The 21,262-nt window shown below is 39.4% G+C and overlaps 1 protein-coding gene across 1 annotated transcript; it reads right to left on the bottom strand.

Annotated features, from left to right (window-relative positions):
* Nucleotides 1-3,930: 3,930 nt before the first annotated feature.
* LOC117295985 (nicalin-1-like) lies at nucleotides 3,931-19,126 on the bottom strand. Its single transcript, XM_033778814.1, has 14 exons — nucleotides 18,840-19,126; nucleotides 17,879-18,069; nucleotides 17,168-17,312; nucleotides 16,489-16,583; nucleotides 15,821-15,904; nucleotides 14,729-14,832; nucleotides 13,868-13,956; nucleotides 13,246-13,370; nucleotides 11,782-11,972; nucleotides 10,739-10,865; nucleotides 9,590-9,759; nucleotides 7,880-7,933; nucleotides 7,016-7,094; nucleotides 3,931-5,264 (listed from the first exon to the last, which is right to left on the bottom strand). Exons 1-14 carry the CDS (start codon nucleotides 19,003-19,005, stop codon nucleotides 5,199-5,201), a joined length of 1,686 nt encoding a protein of 561 aa, XP_033634705.1. The 5' UTR covers nucleotides 19,006-19,126; the 3' UTR covers nucleotides 3,931-5,198.
* Between the last annotated feature and the right edge of the window lie 2,136 nt (nucleotides 19,127-21,262).

Raw genomic sequence — 21,262 nt, 5'->3', positions numbered from 1 at the left:
AGTCCCCCTTCCCAACCTTCAAACCCCTCTAGACTCACCTACAACCCCCCCCCCCTCTCGCCATATTAAAGTATTGCCCTCCTCCAGTCTCGTTGAAATTCCTCCACCCACATTCAAAATCTCGACCAATCCCTCCAGTATCTTCATTCACCCCATCTACAGTTGGTGCATATTTTTCCCAATAAAGATAGAAACACTTTATATGTACATGTTTCTTCGGTTTGCTCTTTTGACACATGCATGTCACACATTATTCTACTTCCAAATACGTCGTCTTGAAGGTCAGTTCACAGCATTGCCATTCGTATTATTTTCTTACCCGGCTCAAGTAGTCTGAAAATTCAAAATAATAACCAGTTTGATTAATATTTCTTCACCCACCCTCAAACTAACACTGACATTCACCATAACTCTATTGACCTGCATAAACGTGAATCACCCACAAGTGTTGAAACATGTTCTCTTGAGCCGTTTGCCCCATTTCATATTACTTATTCATTTAATTAGACAGTCAGCAGACCATGGGATAGGGGTGGTGGGGGAGGAGGGGGGGGGGGGGGGGGGGGATTTCCGTCCCAACTCTCTAAGCCCAGGCAACATCTTTAACCGCCCACTCAGTGACATCACCCCTGAAATACCAATCATCAGTTCTAAGCTAAATCAGTCTTTAAGTGCAAGAAAATCTTGAACGCATTTACCGCCAGTAACTATTAATATTTTGACAAACTATAGGTACTCGGAAAGGTCATTGAAAACTGATTAAACGTTTCACAAATGAACAAAATTTGACCTTGTCTTTCCGCTCAAACGAGAAGTTTAAAATTTTAAATTTCGTATCACTCTTTCACAAAACACTTTATCGAGAAAAATGACACCTGCATGTATTTACGTAAAACTTTAAAACCCCCATACAAACGTTTATGTTTCCGACTGTTAGGTGACAAACACTTGAACCCAGCTGGTTGGTTTTCCCCCTTCTTTTCGATTATTTCAAATTCATAAATACCTCAGACAGTTTCGCTATTCCTATTGGTGGAGAGCGCATCAAGTGGGTGTGTATAAACCTTTGTTTATGACCAGTAAAAAGTGTTCAAACATGGGCGTAACACGCGAGCTTGCACCTGTGCTTATAGGACAGTTTATTCATTCCTATTGGTCGAGAGCAACGGCCGAGACAGTTGTGCCACATCACAAGATACGCGCGGTGCGCACAGCATTCCCTTTTAAGGAGTTGTTTACCCGAGGGCCTTGACTGGGCCTTACCATTTCATAGCTGGGAAGGGTGTTGTGTTGAAAGAAATCATTGACAAATTATAATTTTTGCATTTATTTTACTTTTGACCAAAAAGTGTTGATTGTTTTGACCGACTTCGTCTCGGTAAAATTATCAAGAACCAGGCCTCGTTGGGTTTAAATCACTAGTGGAAAACCTCTTCACCACACATTGATTCCCTTATTATTAGAAACTCATATTATCGTTAATTGACGGCATCGGAATTCTTTGAGTATTTTCATTCAAAGTATTGACTGACTTCAACTGTATTTTATTAGCAAACAGCAAGTGAAAAACCAGACCTAAAACACATTGAATCTTTATCATAATTATATGACTCCAAGTTAAGTCAAAATTACCATCTCAAACACCGCTTGAGACTTATAACAGAAATTGTATCATAAATAAATCATTGCATAAAATTATAAGTAAGTCTGGACAGAAAGACTTTATAAAATCCTGGAGTGGATTAGTCAGCTTTTACTGATAAGTAAAACGCTTTCTTATTTCCATTATTTATATATAATTACAAGAAGATAATGATTGTTCCTGTAGATTACCAGTCAAAGTTTCCTTAGTCTGCTCCTAAACCTTGACTTCTGACAGGTCAATTGAAAACAAACTTGATTAGTAAACCAGGGGTGCGAGTCATTACTAACGAAAAAGTCTGAAACTTGGATACAAATTCAAAGATATGTTGAAATGATGGCATTTGTACTGTGTACTGGTAACCCCTGGGGTTATAGATTCCAAGAAGCTTTAGGAAACAGTATCCAAAGCACTAGAGAAGTAGACCAATGAGCAGGATTTCTTTATTTGTGGAAAAAAATATTGTCTGATTTTCTTCACCAGGCCGACATAAATAACACTTCACCCAAAATGGTTTTATCGACCAGATTTTTACTTTAGTTTTTCTAATGACCCATACCATGCAAAGTTGCAAACATCACTTCAGTTTGTAAATAGTTGAGTGTGGGTCCACATAGTCTTTGTGCAAGACGTTTCTCGTGTGAGTGGACTAAGCCAGGTGAGTCGGTGCGGGCGCTGTTGGTGAATCGGCCGCGGTGTGCGTGAAAGGAAAACGAGAAACGTCTCGCACCAAGACTAGGGCCCACAGAAGTTTTATAAAAGTGAAAAATTGTATAAATGTGACTTTTGATGACGACACACAAGGAATCCTTTTGATTTCAACGTGTCCCTTTTACAAATTAAATCAAATTAAATTTGACATACGCTTTCACTCTCTACAAAAACCTGACATTCATGTGTATTTTTTAACACAGTGTCAAATTATTAAAATATTCGAATTAAACAACATCTACAGCTAAAACTCAAAGAATTCTAAAACAACATATTTTCCTAAGCATCTTGCAACCAGGGTGACTTGTGCCATTTTCGAAACCACAGATTCGGCTTGGGCTCTGTAAGGAAAAGGCAGCAAACCAGCACCTAATCCCAAGCTTAAGACCAAGCACTGGTTTTAAAAAGGTCTTTTCATTAACACTCAATTTAAAATCAATCAATCAATTAACTTTTAGTTTTTAGTTTTTATTTTGGGGATTGGTGGGTTGGTGGGGTTTGTAAAGCTTTAACAGAACATGGCACAATTTCATAAAGCTGTTAAAGCTGTTTAGCACAAATTACTGCTTAGGAAAATAATTTGGCTTAGCAAATCATTAGCGCAGCACTAGTGGCAACAGTGTAAACTTCATGGAATGATGGCAGGTAACCTATTTCTGCTGAGCAAGTTTTTTGTCTCTGCTGAAAGGCATTGGACACTATGACCATTGGTAATTACTAAAAATAATTATTAGCATAAAACCTCACTTGGTAACGAGTAATGGATAGCTGTTGATAAACCATTGTGAGAAACAGCTCCCTCTGAAGTGACATAGTTTTTGAGAAAGAAGTAATTTCTCACTAAACTATTTTAATTTGACTTTGAGACCTCAGAATTTGATTTTAAAGTCTCGAAAATCAAACATCTGAAAGCACACAACTTGTGCAACAAGGGTGTTTTTTTTCTTCCATTATTCTCTCACACATTCGACAACCAATTCAGCTCAAATTTTCACAGGTTTTTTATTTAATGCATATGTTGAGATACACAAAGTGAGAAGACTGGTCTTTGACAATTACTAATAGTATCCAGTGTCTTTAACACGTTGTTGTGCTTTACGAAATTGGGCCCATGTTAGATGATAACTCAAAACAATTAATTAGCACCTGACTATTTTTTTTTTATAGATTCCACATAAAGAAAAACAACAACAAAAACCTGGCTACATTTCTTCGTGGATTTGTCTCTTGGCATATTAGACAATAAATTGCACATTACTGTTTGGGGAAAAAAAAATCTTCAAGAGTTCTGTTATGACAAGGAAGACTTAAACAAAAAGGTGGATTAACAAAAAATAAGTCATACAGTTTGAGAAAGCCTTCTGTGAGTTAGATTTGAATAATGTCTCGTACAATTACTTAGTTATTAGGCACAAGTTACAGCTTACATTTGAGTTCCTCAGACTATAGACGCTGGACCTCTGACGTCACTTGAAAACCATAACATGATTCGTGTGCATACCGCTGGGCAAAACTTTTGTGTTTTGGCAGCCAGCTAGAATTGAAAGTGTATGCCATCTTACCATGACTATGCGTCTTTTTGCCCGGCGAAACATGACATAAATATACAGTGTTTTTTTCAACAGAGGGCCGTTTGAATGTAAACATAGGTTACATCATCTACGTATAGAGACGGTTGCTATATCAAAAGTTTCTGGGCTTTTGAAAAGCACCCCGAGATGAGCAACCCATGGTTACCATTATGCCATACACATTCATTCAGAACTGTGTACTGGTGTTCACCGTCTCTTACAAAACTAAGCAAACACTTGACCATAATCATGTGTCATAGCAACTGTCTCTATTGTCTGACGAATTTGAACTTATGCAGTGACGTGTTATCTAGCAAGTCATTGTACCAGACATTTTTCAGATCTAAATTGCAAATGGCGTAAATTCATATTTAGCTTTTCATAATATGAACTATTAAAATCAGTGTGATCGAAAAATAAGTAGTAAAGATATGAAAAAAAAAAATTGTAGGTAAAGCATCCCTCAGAAAACTAGTATTTTTTAACTTGGAAACTTGCGTCGTGCTTTTGAGTGAGTGGTGCAGTGTGCAGGGGTGAGGATTCAGTCACAAGGTTGATGTGCCGAGTTACAAAATGCTGAAGGGTTGAAGTTCCTGATAATACTGCCCAGGAAGTCAGCAAACCGATTCAATCAATTTGAATAATCTTATTTAGTTGATATTAGATTTCCACTAAGCCTGGGCGACTAGTGCGACTTGTGTGGAAGTCGCGACAATTAAATGCTTTAAGTCGCGTTGCGACTACCATTTTTCAATTGCTCGGTTAATTGGCCGCCAGACTACTTAAAAAATACTTAGTCACAACTACCTGCTTGGTGAGCCAAATGTGTCGCACACAACACTATTCGATAACATGATTTATTTATGAAACACATTTAAAAATTACCAACACAATTCTTTAATACTTTCAGCGTGATTTTTAATGTATTGTGCCTGCGGAAAACAATATGCCGCAATGCAGCTTTGGAATTAAGAATAAATCGACGTGCGACTAGTCGAGTAGTAACTTTCACAAGTCGCCCAGGCCTATATCCACCAGGGTTCAATGGAATAATTTTCCTATCAGTCAACATTATATTCAAAATAATACAAACATTCAACTTCCTAATTATTAAACACATTCACATACTCTCACCCTCCTTTCACACCAAACTAACAAACACAGAAGACAGTCACAAGCATCTTACACACTACGAAATGTTTCGGTATAAATGTTCAAAAAACAACGAGTTACTCATAGTTTTGCCGCTGATGACATCATCATGACATCATCACTCAGGACTCCTTGGTGGGGGCTGGTGATGAGTACTTTTTTACTAAGGCCAAAAGGGTTGAAAAGTGCTGCCAAAGAAAGAAGGAAAAGTGAGCATTAAAGGATACATTGCATTCGGATTGGGCGCTTTGGGCTACAAAAATGGGTTTGTTATGAAATTAATATTTCACGTGTGCTAATTCTCCAAATATTTAGATTAAAGGCAGCAGACACTATTGGTAATTACTCAAAATGTTTATTAGCATAAAACCTTACTTGGTAACGAGTAATGGGGAGAGGTTGATAGTATAAAACAGTGTGAGAGTCGGCTCCCTCTGATCTGAAGTAACGTAATTACGAGAGAGAAGTAATTTTCCACAAATTTGATTTCAAGACCCCAGAATTAGATGAGGTCTCGAATTCAACTTGCATCTGAAAGCACACAACTATGTGTGACAAGGTTGTTTTTTCTTTTATCATTTTCTCACAACTTCGACGGCCGATTGAGCTCAAATTTTCACAGGTTTGCTATTTTACATTATGTATATAATGAGATAATAGTGTCCAGGTTCTTTAACGTACAAAAGTGTCCAGGTTCTTTAACTCAGTTAGCGTGCTCCCTCTAGTTCTGTTTCCTTCTTATCACGTTGCCTTGGATCGGACGAGTTGGTCTTTGAAAAGTGTTTGAAACCGTTTGTTATGAAATGCATACGGTTAGATAGATATTTTAAAAGTAGAATATAATGATCCACACAAGTATCACTCGAGATTGCGTGGTTTTCCTTTTACCTCGTCGACTAACACCGTCCGTCGGCCATTAATGAGAGTCAAATTTTTTACTCCCATAAATGGCCGGCCTTGTTCGTTCGCAAAGTAAAAGAAAACCACGCAATTTCGAGGCAAATTTGTGTGGATCATTGTATTCTACTTTTAAAACATCTTTCCAACCATATGCATTTCATAACAAACGGTTACAAACGCTTTTTAAAGACCAACTCGACCGATCCAAGGCAACGTGTTCCTTTAAATGTTCAGACCATGGTCTGAACATTCAAGAAGAAAACGACAAGAAAGTTTTGTCTTGGCCTTCTCCTTTTTACCACAGATATCCCCATCACTGCCATAGTCTGCCTCATTCACTAATTCATTAATTGTCTATCCCTCTTCCCATCATTGACGTGACTTTTAGTATTCCCCAACTCATGTGGTCAAACAAACCCCTTCCTCAACCCCTTGTTTTAACTTCAACTTCATCCCCTGTTCATCATTTATCTGTGTGCTTTTATCTCCATCATGATATTCCACTTGAGTACTATTATTACACCTGTGTTCATGTGTGTTGTGTTGTCATTAAGCCTTCTACAAAGACTCTGCTAGGGTCAAAACGTCAGGCCACTAACTATTGTTTCGAAATGATAAAGATATGATTAAAGGCAGTGGAGTAATTACTCAAAATAATTATTAGCATAAAACCTTACTTGGCATCGAGTAATAGAGAGAGGTTGGTAGTATAAAACATTGTGAGAAATGGCTCCCTCTGAAGTGGAGTAGTTTTCGAGAAAGAAGTAATTTTCAACGAATTGATTTTGAGACCTCAAGTTTACGATCTCGAAATCAAGCACACAACTCCGTGTGACAAGGGTGTTTTTTCTTTCATTATTATCTCGCAACTTCGACGACCGATTGAGCTCAAATTTGCACAGGTTTGTTATTTCATGCATATGATGAGATACACCAAGTGAGAAGACTGGTCTTTGACAATTACCAATAGTGTCCACTGTCTTTAAGCTGAAGATGTTTTCATCTATGTGTTTTTGTTTTGTTTTTCCTGTTTGCTCACCTGCACTGCAAGATAAATGATTCCTAGGTACCCAGCAATAGCTGCTGCCAGAAACAGATCAAATACAGCTGGCTTCACACTGCAAGAAAATACACCATTTCATAAAATGATAATAGATTCATCTCTAGTTGGTAAGACACTGCTCTAGAATTGCAAGGGTCGTGGGTTCGAATCCCACCCGAGTAACATGCCTGTGATATTTTTTCACAGGACTCGGGAAGTACCGAGTATACAGTGCTAACACACATCGGTGTATGGGTAAAAACCAAAATTAAAATTCATCTCAATTACAGTTCAAGTTGACATAACAATATTTGTGTTGGTTTAATTAATTCGTTAATATTAATGTCAAAATACCAACTGGCAGCAAAGTTTAAATAAGGGGACATACACATTTTGGAAATCACTCATGAGCGTGGCCATGAGATTAATCTGTGAATTAAATACACACTCTGAGAAATGTTTCAGATAGTTACGATTCTCAGACTCAAGAATTGGGGGATAAAAACCTGATATCTTTTTTTCATAGCCACTTTACTTCAAAGTGAAATGATTCTCAAAATGTTTTATACCATCGAAGCTGCTGTTCTTTTCTAACCAAGTATAAAGTATTTATTGCTATTATTTTAAAAAGAGATTACCAAACGTATACCTTCCCTTTAATGATAAGTGTACAGCCGTCGATTTCACAAAACTCTTCCTAACTTAAGACTAATCTTAGGACTTTTAGGACGAGTCCCAACCCTGCACTGTAGCATGCAGACCTTAAGATTAATCCTAAGTTAGGGCGAGTTACTCGACCTAACTCGAGATGAGATGAGTCCTAAATGATCATAGGTCATACAGATTTTAAGTTGGACTTACTTGTAGGCATACATGGTGAATTTCATACCATCATAGAAGACAAATTCAGGCTCTCTGCAAACAACAAAATACAATACATGCTATTAATAGAAAATCTGGCTTCCAAAACCGCTCTCTTGCAGCAGTGTTCATTTATTAATTCTGGAGCCAAGGTCTCTCTCAAAAGAAAGCAAACTTAATCACGGTACTAGCCAAGGACCCAATGGAGAGACGCCAAGGAAGAAAGTTTCAGTTTTAGATGGGGGAGCAAAATCCCAGAGAATTATTCCAGGGCACACCCACATAATCAGAAAGTGTTTCAGACTGAAACAAAACATACATAGCGCCGGGATTCAAACTGGGGTCCCAGACATGGAAGGAGAGGGAAAACCGCCCCCTAAAGCCCTTTTCACACGGCAAAAATATAGCCAGGGTCCTTTGCTACAAAACTTACCAGCATGTTTTGTTTATTTGTTATCACCGTGCACGACTGATTTTGTGAGCCTTCACACTGCAAATTAAAAAAATTAACAACCCTTGTGCGCCATGAGAGTAATATGACGAATTGGTAATCCTGATCACCTTGATTGGACAAGATAGCACCCACAATAGCATGCGCTGTATGGGCACTTTCACCCAGGGCGTCGGTCAATAAACAAGGGTTCCTTTCACACGATGACGTAGCCCTTGGTCAACTTCTGCTAGTGTAACACTTTGTCGTAGGTCTGGACCTCCCACACATTGTAGCAATGTTGGACAAGATTTTACAAGGGGGACCCTGGACACTCCAAAAATTGTTGTTCTTTCACACGAGGTACATTTTGTAAGAATTTACAACCATGCCGCAATTTAGCAAGGGACCCTTGCTAAATTTCTCTCGTGTGAAAAGGGCTTTACCCTCCCACTATTGGTAGCATTTTCAAGAAAATTTACCAAGTATGTTGTTACATTGGTGTTTTCCTGATGACAGCAAGTTATTCTCGTTTGATGTTATACCAAAGTTTGTATGAGAGAGATTGGCTATTGCCAGTTTTCCGTTTATATCCCCTAGTGGGAGTTTGCCGAGTTCCCTTATTGGGGAAGATCAACAACAACAAACAACACAAAACATGAACAATGTCTTCAACTATGAACAAGTTCAGTTCAAGTGGGCACAAATAGATGACCCCTGGTTGACTGCTGACCAGCAACATACATGCGCAGTGACGCACTCACTGGAACGGCTCATTTGGAAGTCTAGTCAACCTTCTACCTTTATGCTACAGTGTCACTGGTTCCCCTCTGCGCTTAAAACATATTAGAATGGAACATGCTGTTGGGACCAGTGAAGAAACCATGGGCACGAAGGCTGGTTCCAAATGGTCAACCACAGTAGTCAACCTATGGTCAAACAGCCTGGGTTCGAGTGCAATAGCACCAAGATTAGGGCAAGAAGGCTGAGACTAGCAGGTCACTGTCTCAGACATGCTGAGCTGGCAGTGAGCAAGCTTGTGCTTTGGGCCCCTACTCAAGGTCACTGTTCCCGAGGCAGACCACAAACCACCTATGTGGACACCTTGTGCCGGGACTCTGGACTGCGTCGGGAAGAGCTGTGTACAGCAATGGAGGACCAACGTGTTTGGAGGGCCATCATCCGATGCTCCGCATCGACTGAATGAATGAATAGAAGCTTAATACCCATACATTTCAGAACAAACAAGATGAGAGTACTGTGCAGCTTGACTGACCCACCTCTTATCTGCCTTAATGGATACCATCTTGACCTCATTATTGAGATGTTTAGACAATGTCTTCTCCAGTGTGACTAAGACTGGCTGGTCTTTAGACACCATGAGTTGTGCTGGACGAGGATTAGACGATAAGAAGTTGACCCATGACCCGAGGAAGTCTTTATTTATACCCTGAAAAGTTGAAAATAATTGCATAAATAAATAAAGGACCAATTTTAACACAGTCAAATGGATTTATATTAAAATACTTGCCATCATACTATCATCCGTCATTCTACGAACTGATATTTATGGTTGAAAATTAGGCCTATTAAAAATCAAAGCCAGAGGTCCCGCGTGTTGTGTAGATGCACCTAAAAAGAACCCAGTGCAAATATTGTAAAGAAAAGGGGTTCACCCCGGTGTCCCTGGTCTGATCGGCGGCATATCACAACATCACTTCGTAAACCATTAAATGGTGCTTTAAAGGAATAGATCTGGTACTTAAAAGCACAGCTCCACATATCCTGCAGGAAAAAATACAGAGCACTTTGATATATGTCCTTCGGATGCGATAAAGGTTTATATACGTATGGTCTGAATTTGCTTCATATTTTTAACCTCTGTGAAGTGCATCGGGACCCTTTTGGGGTTATAAAAGCCGTTTATTATTATCATTATTATATAAGAGCTTAGTAATATTAAAGCAACCTACAACTCGTGTTCTCCGTTCATCATCTTCCGCCCACCTGGAATTAAAGTCTGGTCCTCCGCACTCGCTATGGAAACCGATCCTTCTCAATCGCCACTCCCACTCTTTGGAACAATCTTCCCGTCTACATCCGTGCATCCACTACACTGGACTCATTTAAAACCGCTCTTAAAACACACTTATTTAAATCCATCTAAGCTTTTCAGTTTCTGCCATTTCATCCCACTTTTAATTGTCATTTTGTTTATCACTCACTCCTTGTTCAGCACTTCAAAACCTGGTATCAAGCGCAATATTAATGATGTGATTATTATTATTATTTATTATTATTACAGAAGAATGCAGTGAGAAGGAGCCTATTTAAATAAGCCAAGGCTTCTATTTGAATCCAACTAAAAATCACTCTGAAATATTTTTTTAAAATTTCAACTGGGAGAACCAGAAGCTTCTCAAACTCACCATTCCATCTACAAAGATCTCCGGCTGTTGATCTATGCTGTTTTTGCTAATACCATAGATGTGTCTCCCTAATGCTTCTGCTAGTACTTTGATGTTACGTGCTAAAACGTCAACATCCACTCTTGACCTGTGAAAATAAGTAAACATGACTGAATGTATATTTGGTTTACAGTTAAACAATTTGTGTATTTACTTTGCTGCGTAGATTTTATCCTTTGGGAAGTAGGTCTTGCTTTTTTATTCTACTGCCGCTGAGTAGATTTTGGAATTTCGGGAGACTACTTGGTTCTGAACAGAAACGTCCTGCGTAATAAATAACTGCTACCTGGGGGGAAGGTAGGAAATCAACCAGGACTACTTCAAATGTACTTTTGCTTAGTGGATCGAGCTGACTTCTTGTTACAAATTTCACAATATTAAAATAAAGCAAGATAACATTTACAAATCACAACTTAAAAAAAAGAAAACGATTAATTATTATTACACCGATTACAAATTTGAGAAAATAGAATTAGCTGTTGCAAACAACTTACCAACCAAATGGACCGAGAGTATAAATGCAAAAAATAGTTAACAAATTTGTGACAAGTGTTAAAAACCACATAGCTATGGCCATGTCTAAATTAGCCATAGCCACCAATCCAGAGTATGGTCAATGAAGGCAATCGAACAACATCGGTAAACAGTATTGTCCAAAGGCCCCCACTTCGTGTATCAAAACTTATATATATATAAAATAACAAACCTGTGAAAATTTAGGCTCACTCGGTCATCGGAGTCGGGAGAAAATAACGGGAAAACCCACCATTGTTTCCGCACATGAGTCATGACATGTGTTTAAAATAAATCAGTTATTCTCGATATCGAGAATTGATAATTGTTTTAATGTTTTCTCAAAAAAGTATAGCATTTCATGGAATAATATTTCAAGGGAAGTCTTTCACCATTACCCTCTGTAAACCCTGTAAGTTATTTGTAAATCTATGAACTTTAAATGTTTGTGTACTGTTCAGAAAGTGTCCAATGGCTTTAATAAAACCCACCTATCATCCAACATGGAAGTCCTATACTCGTCTTTGTGCGTTTTCATATGTGAGAGACTTGCTGCTGGCAGTCTACGCATGCTAAATCTCTCATGCTCCCACGCCAGTAAGTCATCAGCCAAGTTGATCTTCTTGTGTATCATGCTGAAATTGACATGTGGATACAGGTTGTTGGAGACCGTCTCCATTTCCTAAATGAAAAAGAAAAATGATCGGTAGAGTGTCATGGCCGAGTTGTTAAGTGCATGGAGTTCAAGTTCTGGTGATAATTCACCGGAGTGTGTGTTCGAATCCCGGTCGTGACACTTGTGTCCTTGAGCAAGATTCTTAACTATAATTGCTTCTCTTCACCCAGGTGTATAAATGGGTACCTGCGAGGGTGGAGGTTGATATTGTGAACGGAAAAGCCTTTGAAGTGATATAAACTGTTGCCCAGGTTGTATACTCCCAAGGGAGCTGAGAAACATTAAAAAGGGATGTTATTGGCCCTATGACCAGGGCACGAATGCAAAGAGCATTAAGTTATTGTGAAATGGGCTATATAAGAATTGGTTATTATTATAAGTTTGATTTCATTTCAATGATCAATTCTGGTTGTGATGCCAAGGACTCTCCATAGCGAACTTAATCACTGTACTAGCCAAGAACCCAATGGAGAGAAGACAAGGAAGTGAAATTCAGTTTGAGATGTTGGAGGAAAACCCCTGAGAACTGTTCAAGGGAACCACCATGCAGTCAGACAGGGACTGAAAACCCAATCCAAATACTTGTAGTACCCATGGTGGGATTTGAACCCGGGTCCCAGAAGTTAAAGGAACACGTTGCCTTGGATCGGTCGAGTTGGTCTTTGTACATGTAACCGTTTGTTATAAAATGCATATGGTTAGAAAGATGTTTTAAAAGTAGAATACAATGGTCCACACAAACATGCCTCGAAATTGCACGGTTTTCCTTTTACTTTACGAACTAATACGGTCGGCCATTTATGAGAGTCAAATGGGAGTCAAAAATTTTACTCCAATAAATGGCCGACTGTGTTAGTCAATGATGTAAAAGGAAAACCACGCAATTTCCAGTGATACTTGTGTTGATCATTATTTTCTACTTTTAAAATATCTTTCTAATCATGTGCATTTCATAACAAACGGTTTCAAACACTTTTCAAAGACCAACTCGTCCGATCCAAGGCAACGTGTACCTTTAAAGTCAAGGCAAGATACCAGTACACTAATCTGACCTTTATGTAGTGAAGAAATACAAGTTTTTATCCCCCAAAATCTGAATCTGATAAGAGTCTCTTAAATTTGTGTATTCCAGTTTTGGATTATTCTTCTCGCTCCCGATTTACGTTGATATCTCAAAAATGTGACCAAAATATCTCACAGGTAAGTTGTATTATCTATAGTTACATGTATATAGGATAAAAACAGTAAAACGGTTCCACAAACGTGAGGTTGCACTCACCTTGAAGATTTGATGTGAGATTGATCCTTCTTTAGGTGGTTTTGAAACATGCAAAAATAAGTTGTCCGTTGCTGCAATGCTGTCTAAACACAGCACGAAGGAGACATCACTCAACAGCGAAGATTCTAAAACATCAATAGAAAATTCACTTAACTTAATGAGCATTAAAGGGAAGGAGTACACTTGGTAATTGCTCTTAGTGACAATAGCAAACTTTGGGTTAGAAGACTACAGCAGTATTCGACAGTATAAAGCATTGAGAGAAACATTGCACTTAGAATTAATGTGGTTATGTAAAAAATAAATCAGGTTTTATGCACCACACAACTGAGACGCTAAGACTTGGGTTAACTTATTGTCAGTAACGCTTCTAAGAATGTTGTATTCCCAATACGGACTATTCTTCATAAGTGAACATTGGCTAAAAAAACAAGACTACAAGAAATTAAATTTTTACATGTTAGTATGTTTGTACACACAGCTTGCAGTTAGCAGAAAATGGTGATTGTAAGCCAACAATTGGCGGTAACCAGAGCCGTGAAATTGGGCCCAGAACTCGATGGTCTCCGCCTGACTTCTAATTACACATGACAGCCTTCTTCTTGTCCCCTATAATACCCACCTGTACTCTCCAAGCTATCCTCGATCCACCTCTTAGTGCCTTGGTAGCTGTATTTACCACCTCCAGATAAAAGGAACAGGAAATTATATCTAGAAAACAGGTCAGGAAAAGAACTAATGGCAAGACTATCTGTGCTATACTGTCTGACTATGCAATGTTTTGAGTTACAGACAACTATTATTAATACTATTATTTTTTTATGAAAGATCAGATCTCCTAACATTACAATGCCACGGAAGGCCACTTTTTCAAGATAAGGCTACACTTTTGGGCTGTCAACCCAACATCAACTGTCACACAATGCCACCTACTCCTGGGGCTAAAACAGGGATACCCCCTTCACAGTCTATTATGAGGAAGTAGGCAAAGGTATCATCCACTAGGAGCATGGCTGGTAAAGCAGAACGCATTACCATCTCAACTTCCAAATTCCAACCTGAAATTTGATTTTCATGTGGTGAGTGAACGTATCTCCACATCACACATGGTCAACCCACCTACTGTCTGAACATTCAATCTAATCCACAGTGCTTTTGAATGATTGATAAACTGTTCATTCAGTTGATGCAGAGCATAACATGATGGCACTCCAAACATGTTGGTCCTCCATTGCTGTACGCAGCTCTTCCCGTCGCAGTCCAGAGTCCCGGCACAAGGTGTCCACATACAGTAGGTGGTTTGTGGTCTGCCTTGGGAACAGTGACCTTGAGTAGGGGCCCATAGCACAAGCTATACCAGCCTGCAATATGATACCATGCTGTGAATGCATCTTAGAGTAAACCCTCCTACTGTCTGACCATTCAACATAATCCACCATTTGATGCTTATAGACACACTTTTCAGAGTGTAATAAAAGGATACTTTGCATGAGTTCTTGAGTTGGAGTAGAGCTTAGATAAAAGTCGGCTGAGCTCAAGCAATGCTGCTACCCCGCTACCGTTGGAATCAGCTCCAAAAGATAAATACTGTTAAAGGAAAACATACATGTACAAATACACTTTTATTTTCAAGAAGTAACAGTAATCGTGTTAATTGGGTGATACAGGACAGGGGGTAAGTTAAGGATTTAGAAGGGGAAGGATGCAACCCCAAAACAAACTTAAAACCATGCAGACTAACTCATTGAGTTGACTGAAGTGAGGCCCTACAATGTGTGGTATAAAGGTAGTTGTGCAGCCCTGATACTTCGGCTTTTAAGGGGCATGGCAGTTTTGCCTTGACTTTTTGTAAAAATTTAGGGCACCAAGGCAATTTTCAAAAATTTGGAAGGGCATCACGGCAATCATAAAAAGTTGCGAAGGGCACGACGGCAGTTTGAAAAAAAACTTGTGAATCACTTGAAATTTGGCTAGGGTCCATGGGAAACTGCCGGAAAATCGCAAACATGAACAGTCTGCTAAAAATGGGTGACTGGGATTTGTTTTCTTTTCATTTACAGATTAGCTTTTCAATCTTCTTAAGTGTCTTCAATCTTAAATCACGTTCAGTCACGGTTTATATCAGGATATTGAAATTTAAAACCAGGGCCCAATTTCATAGCGCTGCCTAGCAGCCGATTTTTTGCTTTCTGTGCAATTTCTATTTCATAGCGCTGCTAACCGTAAGCACACAAAAAGGCATGCTAACCTTCCGGTGCTTACTGCACGAAAATAAATGACGTCACAATGCAAATCCACGGTAAACACACAATATGGCCGCCCAATTTTTCTGCTAACCTGTGAAATACGCTAAGGCTTAAGCAAATTTTTCTGCTACAGTAAGCATGCAAATTTGCTTACCGTTAAGCAGCGCTATGAAATTGGGCCCAGGCTCAATCAAAGGTATTTCTTAAACGGCTTTGTATTGAACAAATACCAAGACTACTTAGTAATACCGAATAACCGCCCAAGCTTACCTAGGGAGGGGAGGGTCATGGAGGGGAGGATGGATGTGGGATATGAGATTATAACTTACTGGAACTATTCCAAAGGTATCATAGTGAGCGACTATTGCAATGGTGGGGAGCTGGTCCTCTACACCCTTGCCTGTCAGCTTGCCCTGCACAAGAATAACACAAAATAATTGTAATACTGTGAATTTACTCTGTGCATCAAACAAAAACAACAAGACAGATTAACAGGAAAAGCAAAGCACATCAATTAAAAACACTCTACACCATCGGTAATTGTCATTTGGTGTACCTCAACATATGCACAGAATAACAAACCTGTGAAAATTTGAACTTAATTGGTCATTGAAGTTGGGGGATAATAATGAAAACAAAAACAAAAAAACCTTGTCACACGACATGCACGAAGTTGCGTGCTTTTAGATGCTGGAAGTCAAGACCTCAAATCAAATTCTGATGTATCGATATCAAATTCAAATATTTTAGTGAGGATTCAATTTTGCTCTCTTAATGTTTTATACTATCCATTGATCGCCAACAAGTAAGTTTTTATGCTAACAATTATTTTGAGCAATTACAATAGTGTCTAGTGCCTTTAAACAAGTGAGTTTTGGGAGATTGTTTTTACACTGTCTTACAATTTTATATCATCCTACATGTATGTGGGTTTTTTAAAGATAGAAAAACTATGACAGGTTGTTTAGGTCAATAACTGGATTTGTGTCATCTTTACCTGCAAGCTGATGATGGGTGCATCCTTGATTGGCTTAGCCTGGGGTCCACTCACAACCATCTGGAAGCCATTGGCATACACTGCACCAAGTAAAGCTGTGGGTAACAAAGGCAATAACATGTTTCTGTTAACCTGTAGGTACGCAGAAAGTTCTTTGCATACCAACACTGTATCCCATGTTAACACACAATCAGGAGCTAATTTTATGACTCTGCTTACCGCAAGCCAAGAATAGGCACATTATGAAAGCAGGAATTTCACGAATACACCAAGCATATTTTACAAGTTAGCAGGGAATATCGGCTTGTGAGTCTACATCCTCCAGGTTAAACAGAGAGCACAAAAAAATCAGAGCTTAAGCACTGTACTGTATGTAAGCGAAGAATGTTGACCGCAAGCGCAGAACTTGGTGGCAAGCAGAGCCATAAAATTGGGCCTGGTTTACCAATGCAGTCCTCAGTCCAACAGAACCAAACAAAACATGCGGTAGGAATATCATAAGATGGGGGAAAGTTAAGGTTATTGCAACAAATTTTTCATAAATAAAATAAACAAGGAAACTGTTATTGACAACCTCTCCCAACTCCCTGTCCCTTCCCTTTATTTCATGGACAGTTTTCAGGTTCACGTTCAACTAGCTATGTCTTGTCAAAATAAAAAGCACTTGATGGGCAATTACCTTCTGCAGCAGTACCGGCTTGGTCAGAGCCGCCAGCCCTCTGGACTTCTTCAAGGATTTCAAGAAGATCCTCATCTTCGTGAGCGAAATACACAGGCATCGTCGTCTCCTGCTCCATCATCTGTGGTTCTAACTCTAACCAATGCTACGAGGAAGGTACAGTATAATCAGTGGTTAGAGAGAGTCAATGATGACAAAACAGTCTGAAACTAGGAAACGGTACCTGTATAATGAAAAGACGGCAAACCTGGGGGCTTAGATTTCACATGACTCTTAGGAAGAGTGCTACAGAATACAGCAGGCATGCATGCTTTGTTTTTGAAAGGGCAAGGGCACCAAGGCATTTTCTTCTTGGCAGAGGGCACCCTATCAGGAAACTGTACATGTCTACTGAAGCAATTGAAAGGCATCATGGCAATGATCAGGGGGCATGAAGGAAATCGCCTGTGATGCCTGCCTAGAACTAAAACATTTCCTCCAGCACTCTGAGTAGAATACACTGTGCTGCCCAGTACAAACTTTCCCCAGATTGCCATTCAGCAACGATTGCCCCTCAGCAACGATTGCCCCATATCTAAACAAGAACATTTTTGGTTGAACCGCCCACCCTTGGTTGAACGAATTGGATTTAATTTAGAGCCCACCACTAAAACAGGTCTAGCTACAACACTGGTCAAGGAAAAATGCAGTAAAAACATCATAAATAAATACCTTGATAACTTCCTGTGGTAAGGTACTAAGCTCTTTGGGTATTAATATGAGTAGACCACCAGCTGATTGTTCCATCATATCCCTGTATCTAACGGCAGTTAGATCTGCCAGTTTTGTGATGATGCAACGTCTTGTTAACACAGGGGTGTTGATAGGCCTTGCTTCCATGTTGACAAGGGCATTACGACAGCCTAAACAAGAGAAAAGAATAAAGCTTGATGATTTAAATGTAAACTTGACAATGTAAAGTGTGACGATCACTTAGGGATGTGAGAGGCTGTTGAAAAAACCTGTAATTACGAGCACAAAGACCCAGTAACTCGGGCACCGTACTCCTTTATCCTTTTCCTTTTTACGAAAAAAGGAGTACAGTGTCACAGTCACTGGGTCTATATGACTCTATGCCTGCACATCAGTAGTCAGGGTGGGGCTAAATGCTAGCCGGCCGCAACAAAAATACAAAAATAAATATTTAAAAAACAAAAATTTTTAATGTAAAACTTTACTTGTTTAAAAATAAAATATCAAAATTATATTTATTATTCTTTTCTTTATTAGATTAGGCGCTAATAAAATAACTTCAGTTATTAATATAATTTTGATATTTTCATAACAAACGAATTGCATAATCATGATAATGGAAGAATGAAATTACGGGATAACTTTCCGTATGGCGCCACCACTTATTCACACATTTTTTACAAAAAGGGATATCTCATTGAGGTAAATTAGATATACTATATTATTTCATATCGAATGAAAAAGTGGTGGCGCCATACGGAAACTTTTCCAAATTATATTAATATTATGCATGACCATTATCAGATGAAAATTCAGTACTTCTACCGGCGGTACCGCCTTCCCCAATTCCCTTTAATTTTGGTGTACTGCTTCTTTGACTGTACTGTAGTGTCGGAAATAGGTATCTAAACTATTCACTACACAACACTGTCCAACCTACCGAATTGTGTCCCGTGCAAATCAAACTGCTGCATACGATATGCGCTGAATTCGTGGGCTGCGTGAACCGGTGAAATCATGATCAGCACCGGTACGAGAAAGAGCCAAGTTAGCGGCCAACTACTCTTAAACATGTCAAACACCTCTCCAAATTCTTCCACCCACATCTTGACCAAGGGTTGAGTCGAAATCTTCGGACAATTTCACTGTCTCCGTTGCAGTCGGATATGGTGCAAAACGCGAAGAATTATTTCGTTGGTACTCTCTTTCCCAAATAATTTCGCGTACACTTCGAGAGTGTGAACGAGGGGGAACCAACGAAACTCGCACATGTCGAAAAATGCTCATGTAAAACCGTACCCGCAAGTTTTTTACAGGCCTTTGTGATTTTTTTACTCCACTATGGATATGGTGCAGTGTTTGCCCAACCCACTCTCGCCCCCTGATTGGCAGTGTTCGAAACACAAATTATTTTTCGATGGAAAAAGAAAAGAAAAGAACTAAAGAAACAAGCGCAGTTCAAATTCAGACCTATGAGTTATTACTCAACATTCACATGATAGAGCGGCATATGCAAATCTCCTTTTCAATGAAAAGTATTACTAAACATCTTTGCAATTAATTGCGCGTAAGCCCATTGTTTTCCTGTTGCCGGGAGAGCTCCGCTTTGTGTGATGATGGAGGTAAAACATATGGATGGGGGTGTAGAACAAAACTGACAAACTCCCACACCTGACGTCAGAAGTATGATGTAATTTTGACGCACGCCGCCAACGGCAGATGAGTGTTTGAGCCTGCGTTGGGTGCTGCATACTCCTAAGGAGTTTTTTCAAAAGAAATGCATGGAGCAGGAGGATGGGAGTACACGCCGTGTGTTAATTTATGTTGCATTCTCCCTTCTGCCCCTGGGAGGTCAAACCGTATTTTATTTTGTTGTAATATTATTCAAGTTAAACAAATAAGAATATCTGCCTCCTTCTTCTGCATCTTATCACAATAGATTGTTCTGTTGTATGTCTTTAGAGCCTGTAATAATAGCGTTGTAAGATCATAATGCGGCTATAATTTTTATTGTGCGATGAAGGGGACGGCAATATCGGACAAAAATTACATCTGCAAAACATATGTCATCACGTCAAAATTTAACATAGCCTTCGGGTATAATTTATTGCAACAACAATTCAGAGCGGCAACCCTTTACGTCACCAGTATAGTACACATACATCAGCTTGCCCATTTATCGAGTCCCTTGTCTCACCAGGGTCAAATAAAGTCAGTGCCACTGTCGCAAGCAATTATAGCTCCTGCAAATACTATCCGGAGGACATTATTGCATATGCAATATTGTCCGCCGGACGGTTTTGCATATAATTATGCAATCGTGCCGCCCGGACGCTGCTGCATAATGCAATTGTGTCCGCCCGGACACATTTAATTTTGCATGTGCAGTTGTGGTCGCCCCCGTGCAACACCGTCCTTGCAGTAAATTTAACGCCCTTGGTCGATGCATGGAGGAGGTTCTTCCTCCATGGTCGATGGAACACGTTCTCCATGTTTACAAGCTAAATATGAATGACATGGGAAATGTTCGGCCGCCAGGTATTCGCTGCAATCAAAACGTGAATAATTCACGTGTATGCACGCTCGCTTACGCGCGCACATAATACAGTTATGTACATGAATGTCCACCGGACGGTTTTTGCATAGCCCCGGACACGATTGCATAATATGCAAAAGTGTCCGGAGCGGACAGTATTGCATGGCGGACACCATTGCAGCTGACACCCCCCCCCCCCTCCCCAACCCCCATCCCCTCAAAAACAGAAATTGGGATTAAGAGGGGGTTTTCTCTGTGTAAAAGAAAAAATGAAAACTTCATTTTAAGCAGGCTTTTTGCAACATCGTTAAAAATTATAGCAACTCATGTACTATGTACACGTATAATTTTTGTAAATTGTCATGACACTATACTGAGGTTGCAGGGAAATACTGGTGCCCTTTTGTATTTATCCCTACCATGAATCGAGGTAGAAATTTCTACCTCCATGTCCCTATACTCATGGAGGAATAAAATACAACCTATAGGTACAAAAAGCACAGCAGGTTTTAAGGGAACTTGGCCCGGGCCAGCCAGGGCGCACACGTCACCCATGGCGGACTAAATTTATTCCTCCATGTGTCACCCCAGGTCCCCCATATTCTCAGTTTCATTATTTGCACGAATTTTAAGATGTTATCAACCCCGGGCCCCAGTAAAATTTGGGGAAGAAGAGAAGACGGGTTAGTTTCCTATTGGATAATTTCCGTAAGTTTGATTGGGCAGACGGAGCACGTGCCTAAACACAGTTCTAAAAATAAACATACATGACCTAATGACGTCATAACCAGAGGTCACGAATGAGAAAAAAATAAACACAACCATTT

This window comes from Asterias rubens, chromosome 10 (genome assembly GCF_902459465.1).
Source record: "Asterias rubens chromosome 10, eAstRub1.3, whole genome shotgun sequence".
Classification (NCBI taxonomy): domain Eukaryota; kingdom Metazoa; phylum Echinodermata; class Asteroidea; order Forcipulatida; family Asteriidae; genus Asterias; species Asterias rubens.
This window is presented reverse-complemented; position numbering and strand designations above follow the sequence as displayed.